The sequence below is a fragment of the Mesocricetus auratus genome, unplaced genomic scaffold (assembly GCF_017639785.1).
Source record: "Mesocricetus auratus isolate SY011 unplaced genomic scaffold, BCM_Maur_2.0 Super-Scaffold_100014, whole genome shotgun sequence".
Classification (NCBI taxonomy): Eukaryota; Metazoa; Chordata; class Mammalia; order Rodentia; family Cricetidae; genus Mesocricetus; species Mesocricetus auratus.
In genome coordinates this window covers 4111014-4118688 of record NW_024429197.1, presented here as the reverse complement: position 1 = coordinate 4118688, position 7675 = coordinate 4111014, and the positions used below count along the sequence as shown (strand labels likewise).

General features: G+C 46.0%; 1 protein-coding gene across 8 annotated transcripts in view; it reads left to right on the top strand.

Annotated features, from left to right (window-relative positions):
• The first annotated feature begins 5324 nt into the window (after window positions 1-5324).
• Ubr4 (ubiquitin protein ligase E3 component n-recognin 4) overlaps window positions 5325-7675 on the top strand; it is a 108158-nt gene continuing 105807 nt past the window's right edge. For 6 of the 8 annotated variants that reach the window (XM_013121235.3, XM_040757539.1, XM_021233582.2 and 3 more), the window contains exon 1: window positions 5325-5557. In XM_013121235.3, the coding sequence (XP_012976689.1) occupies window positions 5382-5557 (176 nt within the window). In that variant the 5' untranslated portion in view covers window positions 5325-5381. The remainder of the gene's footprint in view (window positions 5558-7675) is intronic. The other 2 variants (XM_005081064.4, XM_013121236.3) reach the window with 1 other exon arrangement.

Below are 7675 nucleotides of genomic sequence, written 5' to 3'. Positions count from 1 at the left end.
TGCATTAAATTGAAAAAAAAAAAAAAAAACCAAAACCAGAAAACAAAGATGTGCAGGCACACCTCTATAATCATCCTCAGTTGTATATCACCCTAGGCTATATGAGACCTTGTCTTTTTTTTTTTTTAAGGAGGGGTGTGTGTGTGGAGAGATGGCACAGTGTTTAAGAGTACCTGTTGCTTTTTCAGAGGATCCAGGTTCAGTTTCCAGTATCTGCATTAGGTGCCTCACAAGCACCTGTAACTCCACTTCCAAGATATCCAACATCCCTTCCTGGCCTCTGAACATAAGGCAACATGCCAACTTCCTTCTGGGTAGTAACCAGTTTCCTCTACTGGTAAATTGTCTAGCTGGTGTTAGTAAGGGGTGAGCATCTGACACTTCCAATGAGAGCCCCCTGTCCATGTGAAAAGCCACATGGGAGAAGACAATGGTGTCCATTGCTTGTTTCAGTTTTTTTTTTTTTTTGTGACAAGGTCTCACCATTAGACTATGGCAGGCCTGGAATGCAGAGATATGCCTGGATTAAAGGCATAGTCCACTATGCCCAGCATGCCCTAGTTTTGAGATAGACTGGCTTGAATTCTGTGTAAGATGACTAAGTGACATCATCAGCCCTCATCACATTGCCATGTTTTGTTTTGTTAAGATTTATTTCTATTTTATGAACGTTTTCCCTTCATTTATGTGAGTTCACTGTGTGTGTGGCTGGTGCCCATGGAGGCCAGAATAAGTTGTTGGATTCCTTGGAACTGGACTTAAAGGATGATTTTGAGCCACCATGGGGGTCTTGGGAACTGAACTGAGTCCTCTGGAAGAGCAGCTAGTGCTCATAATGGCTGAGCCTCATGTTCAGCTCTATATACTGCCTGTTGTGTTTCCATAGTACAGTTAGTCTGCAAGACTGTAGTTTTTCCCTACTTAATGGTCAGGAAGTGACTCACCCTTCATAGAATTCTCTATATTCACTAGGCGATGGTGGCGCATACCTTTAATCCCAGAAGCAGAGGCAGGCTGATCTCTTGTGAGTTTGAGGCTATCCTGGTCTACATAGTGAGTTCCAGGATAGCCAGGACTGTTATACAGAGAAATCCTGTCTGGAAAAACAAGAGAGAGAAAAAGAGAAGGAGGGAAGGGGAGAGAGAGAGGGAGGGAGGGAGGGAGGGAGGGAGGGAGGGAGGGAGGGAGGGAGGGAGGGAGGGAGGGAGGGAGGGGGATCTGTAGTTTACTGTAGTACAGATTCTCAGATTCTCTTTGGTCTTAATAATAAAAACTCTGAGTCAGCTATCAGAGCATTGAAGGATCAGAAAAGCAGAGAGGCCAGCCACTAGAGTTCTTACCTCTACCAATGCTCAGACCAAAGGGGTGATCTTGTCCTTGGACTGCCTCTTTGGACTGCATCCTCTGACTGCTCAGACTGCAGTGAGCTCCAGTCTCCTCTCACCTTATAGTCTTCTCTCTGCCCAGCCATATCCCTTCCTGTCTTCACCTCCCTAGTGCTGGGATTAAAGTTGTGACCCACCACTGTTTGGCTCTATTTTTCTTTTAGACAGGATCAATTCTGTGTAGCCCAGGGTAGCCTTGATCTGTCTACCTCAGTTTCTTGAGTGCTGGCTTTAAAGGTGTGTGCCACCACTGCCCGGCCTCTATGGTTAACTAGTGTGGCTGGCTCTGCACTCTGATATTCAGGCAACCTTTGTTAGATCATAAACAAGATATAACCACAGTTCACCTTTTAATTTTTACCAGAGTTGCTCAAAACAGGTGACCAAAATAGCTAAGGCCTGAGTGATTTCTTAGAAGTATTGATTTTCCTTTATTTTTTTAATTTTTTGTTTTTTGAGACAGGGTTTCAAACTCACAGAGATCAACCTGCCTCTGCCTCCTGAGTGCTGGGATTAAAGGAATGCTTCATCATCACCTGGCTTTTTTTGGGGGGGACTGACAGTGTTTCTCTGTGTAGCCTTGGCTGTCCTAGAACTCCCTCTGTAAACCAGGCTGGCCTCAAATTCAGAGATCCTGTTTTTCACTTTTAATTTTTGATATAGTGTCTATGTAGTCCTGGCTGTCCTGGAACTCTCTGCATAGACCAGGCTAGACTTGAACTCACAAAGCTCTGCCTGCCTCTGCCTTCTGAGTAGTGAAATTAAAAAATGTATGTGTCACCATGCTTGTCTTTATTTTTATGTGTATGTATGTTTTGCCTGTGTGTATGTGTGTGTATCATGTACATGCTCAGTGCCAAAAGACCCAGCAGAGGGCATCAGACCTCTTGAACTGGAGTTAAAGACAGTTGTGAGCTGTCATGTGGGTTCTGGGAACTGAACCAAGGTCTTTTACAAGAGCATTTTGCACTTTTAACCCGAGCCTTCTCTTGAGTTCCTCCCTGTTAATTTTTTTTAAACCACCACCAACCATCCTTGATTAGCTCATGTAATTTCTGTAGATGAGGTGTCAAGTCACTCAAAATAAGAAACTACAACCAAGATGCTGGTCACCCCCAAGTGTCTGAAGGTTAGGTGGACTATAGATGGTCCTCACATGGGTGTCAAGTTGGTGCTAGCTGCAACTTGAAGGTGCCCTGGTAAGTGGAACTCTCACTGATACTGGAAGTAGCCTAGACAAGGTGGAACAGCTGGTCACCCTACTATTGGAGGCTCAGTTCTTTCCAACATGGAACTCCAGGGGCTACTTTTGGAGTGTGTGTATGTACTAGTTGCATGACCAGTGCCCTTCCAATATGGCTGCTTATCTCAGGACAAGCAATGCAAGGGGATGTGCCAGCCTGCCTCAGAAAGCAGTTTCCACCTCGCTTTTGAAATTGTATTTCTTCTCTCAGTTCTCTGATACATTTGGTTTCTTTTCCCTTCTGTGAGTATTCCATCACCCCTTTCTTCCCTTATCTTCATTAATGTGGTTTATTAGCCCTTTAAAGTTTCACTTAAAATGGGTGTTTCTGTACCATTTTCTGTCTTTTGAATGTGGAAGGTGTTCAAGAGGAGACAAGAGGGTGTCATGTGACAAAACATTTCCTGGGTTGACACTACACACATATCCACCCGCCCCAGTTAGGAAGACTATGACGGACCAAAGTATGGATACTACTGATCATTTACTTAGTTTTTCTTTTTGTTATTGTTGAGACAAGGTTTCTCTATGTAGCCTTGGCTATCTTGGAGCCTACTTTGTAGACCAGGCTGACCTTGAACTTAGAAATCTACCTGTCTCTGCCTCCTGAGTGATGGGATTAAAGGTGTGCACCACTACAAAACTTTATTGAAGATTTTTAAAGGATTTATGTGCATGATTGTTTTATTTATGTGTGTGTGTGCATGACCAGTACCCTCAGATAGAAGAAGGCATCAGATCTCTTGGAATTGTAGTTACAAATGGTTGTGGGTATTGAGAAGTGAACCAGGGGAGCCATTTCTCCAACTTCCTTAAAATTTATATTTATTAAGCCAGGCAGTGGTGGCACACACCTTTAATCCCAGCACTCAGGAGGCAGAGGCAAGTGGATCTCTGTGAGTTTGAGACCAATCTGGTCTATAAGAGCTAGTTCCAGGACAGCCTCCAAAGCCACAGAGAGAAATCCCTGTATCAAAAAAAAAAAAAAAAAAAAAACCAAACAAAAAAATTGTGTTTATTGCCAAGCAGTGTTGGCTCACACTTTTAATCCCAGTATTCAGGAGGCAGAGGCAGGTGGATCTCTGAGTTCAAGGCCAGCTGATATACAAAGTAAGTTCCAGGACAACTGGGGCTACAGAGTGAAACCCTGTCTGCAGAAAAACAGTACCAAAAATTGTTTTATTTATGTGTACGTGTGTGCCCCACTAATAACTCTTAATTGCTGAGCCATCTTTCTAACAGTTTGAAGTTCACAGATCATTCCCCAGCTTCTCAGGGTTAAATGTCCCTCATTTTCATTTTTAGTTCTTAAAATATTACTATTCCGTAGTTTCTATTTTCTTTTTTAGGTCAGAATATTGATGAAACTTGTGCTTCATCTAAACTGTTTTTCAATGCTTGTCATCTAAATATATGTTATTTTTTCTTGAGACAGAAAAATGACTTGTGATTTTCTATGTAGACCAGGCTGGTCTTGAATTTGTGTGCATATGTGTGTGTGTGGGGGGGTATGTGCACGTGCGACTGTAGGTTCCTATAGATTCCAGGAGAGGGCATGAGATCCTCTGGAATTGGAATTACAGGCCCTAGCCAGCAGGTAGACCTGGGTGCTGAGAATGGAACTCTGCTAACCCATGTGTTCAGCTCCTCAATCTAAATTTAGAACATAGGTGTCATCCCAAGTCTTTGAGACAATACAAAAACAAATCTCCACTACGGAAATGTGTGCATTTGAAAAGTTCTAGTTACCTAAAAGCCAGAAATATTTGACTTGCTATTACTGCCGATGGCCGGATGTGATGTAGCAACCTACATCTCAGCATCTGCGAGGTTGAAACAGGAGGACTATATAGTGTTTCAGGCCAGCCTGGGCTACAGTGGGACTCCCGAATAAAATAACCCCTCACAAACTCTGTTTCGAACCCCCCCCCAAAAAAAACCAAAACCAAAACAAACAAAAAACACAAAACCTCACCCACACCTCTAATCCCACCGGAGGATTGTTCAAGTCGAGGCCAACCTGTACTAAACAGGGAGCCCCTGAAAGATGGTCGCGACGACTCCTGACGATAAAGCCAGCCCTCCGGGGCCTGAGGGAAGGAGGTTGATACCACATTCCAAAAAAACTAGCAACCCCCTCTCATGATTATTACTAAAGGGATCCCAAACATACAAAGAAGTGACAGCAAGAATATGAGCGAGAGAAGACAATCATTGCCATGAGGTGGAGTGCGGAGAAGGCTTTGCGAACTGGGGAGCGGAGGAACGGCTGCTCGAGTGCTTCACTGGGAAGAAGAAGCGGTTAACGGCGAGCACGCTTTGGCCTCCTCTTCTCGTCCCTGGCCGTCCCAGAATGGTGCCATTCCGCTGCCCGGCACATCTCTTCTGAACCCAAGTTACAAAACTTACATTTTCCTCAGGCTGGAAACAACACTTCCGCTTACAGCAGGGCCCGCCCACGCGCGGTAGTTAGAGCTCCCTGCGAGCATGCGCAGTTGTGCTCGCTCTTCTAGCACACGCGCAGAGCATCGCTCTTGGTCTCCCGCCCCCACCCCAGGTACTCAATGGTGCGCAGGCGCATTGCCTCGGGTACGACCCTGAGAAGTCAGAGGCGGCACAGCGCCTACGCTTAAGTCGAGCGACCCGCGGCGCGCCGCCTGACGCGCACGATTGCGTCACTTCCGCCCCCTCCCGGGAGGCGGCGCTGGGCCGGTGGCAAGCCCCCGGAGGGAGCCGCAGTAGTACGACGGAAGATGGCGACGAGCGGCGGCGACGAGGCGGCGGCAGCGGCTCCAGCGCCCGGAGCCCCGGCGACCGGGCAGGACACGACCCCGGGTTGGGAGGTGGCGGTGCGGCCCCTACTGTCCGCGTCCTACTCCGCCTTTGAGATGAAGGAGTTGCCGCAGCTGGTGGCCTCAGTCATCGAGAGGTACCGGGCGCCGCGGCGGACGGCGCAGGGGGGAGGGGAGAACCTGAGGGGTCTTGAGTCCCCGCTGCCCCGCAGCCTCCAGCCGAGAATCCACCCCACGCACGGTTTCGGGACTCCCAGGCACTGGGGACTAGAGCTCCCCTGGTTTCCTCCCCCGGCTGGCGTAAACCATCTCTGACTCGATTTCCCCTTCAGAGCAAAACTTTTATGGCTGCCCTTGCTGAAGGGCGTGGCCTCCAGCATTTGAGAACTGGTTTTTGAGATGCAAGGTGCTCCCTGACCGGTGTTTCCCGGGCTGCCCCTCTGTGTCACGGTCAGGGCGTGGATGAGTTTGCATTTCTCCCTGCCAACGGAGCCCGGGATTTGATTTGGAGATCTACCACATAGTTTAATAACGGTCTTTCTGTGGTGCTGTGATCACTGGGGGCACGTGCTGCTTCTGTGACTGAAGCCAACTAGTTACCACTGAATACTTTGGTTTTACTTTGCTTCTCATACTTTCCACTGTAGCTGCGTGTGTCCGGGAGCCGGGACCTTCTCTTTCTCAATAAAATGCTTTCAGTATCTTACTTAGGGGACTATTCGTTGGCTTGCTGTTATGTGACTTTGTGCACTTACCTTTTTGTACATATTGTCAGGTTGCAGGAGTCGTATTTCTTCATGGGAAGGTGACGATCTTAGTGTCTATCTTTTCGTGACTACTGGGCTCAGCAATCTTTGATGAGTTTAATAGTAGGCTCAGGCTTTTAAAGCCTGTTTTCTCACTTTCGTTTCGCTAACCAAACCTGGCACGGTAGCTCCCTGGAATTGCTAAGTGGTTCGTTTTAGCTTGTTGGTCAACAGAGTATATTATATCTAAATGTTATTTGGAAATTTAGAAATCGCAGTTTGTTACTCAAGGGAGGCTCATGGTCCGACACTTTACAGTAATTGTCTCTAATAGTGATGCTTTTGATGAAGGCTCTTTAACAATTCATAATAAAACAGTGTTTGGGTCTGGTTAACAGGTAGATTTTCCTGCCTAATTATGTTCAATAATGTTCTGAATTTGTAAAAAAAAAAGTACCAAAAAGTATTACTCTCAAATTATGTAGCTTTTTATTTTAACTGCCCTTTTCCTTTTCTTGTTTTGCATCCGTGTCTGTGTGTGTGTGCGTGTGTGTGTGTGTGTGTGTGTGTGTGTGTGTATGTGTGTGTGTGTGTGTGTGTATCATGTGTATGTGAATCCCTGTGGAGGCAATAAGAGGGCTTCAGATCCCCTGGAGATAGAGTTACAGGGCAGATATGAGTCATCTGATACTGGTGCTGGGATCTGAACTTGGGTCCTGGAAGACCAGGAAGTGTTTTTAGCCACTAGGCCATCTCTCTACTCCTATGCTGTCTTTTAATCTAATTATTTTTCTGGGGGGAGGGAGAGAGAGAGAATATGAATGCTAATGTAGGCCAGAGGACTAGTTTTAGGAGTTCTCTCCTTTCATCTTGGTTTCCTGGGATTAAAGTCAGGTTTTCAGATTTGTATGCTGGACACTCCCTGTCTCCAGCCAACCACCCAGGCTCCTTTTTTTTTTTTTTTTTGATCATACAAAAAGAGTAAACCTCTGGTTCATAAGTTCCTTACTGTGAAAGTGTGCGTTGAGTGTAGAGAGCATGGATCAATAATAGCCTTTTCCTAAAAGGTTGGGTAGTAACTGCAGGCTGTGTGGCCAGCTCATTTCTGCCATCTTAGATGAAGGTAGCCATGGGTGATATTTTCCAATTTTGACCAAAATGGTGTGTTTAACTTCTTACCGATCTTTGTTTGTTTGTTTGTTTTTTGTTTTTATGAAACAGGGTTTCTCTGTATTGTTTTGGAGGCTGTCGGACCAGCCCGGCCTTGAACTCACAGAGATCCGCCTGCCTCTGCCTCCCGAGTGCTGGGATTAAAGGCGTGCGCCACCACCCCCGGCTAACTTCTTACAGATCTTGAATGCAAACATTGCAGAAGATTCAGACATTAAAAGATAATAAATCCACTTACCCATAGGCAACTATCTGGGTTTAGACTATGGGCCTGAGTTTGCTGCCCACTGCCTTAGAGTTCACTAATTATACCCTGTTACCAGTTTCTCACATGTTTTC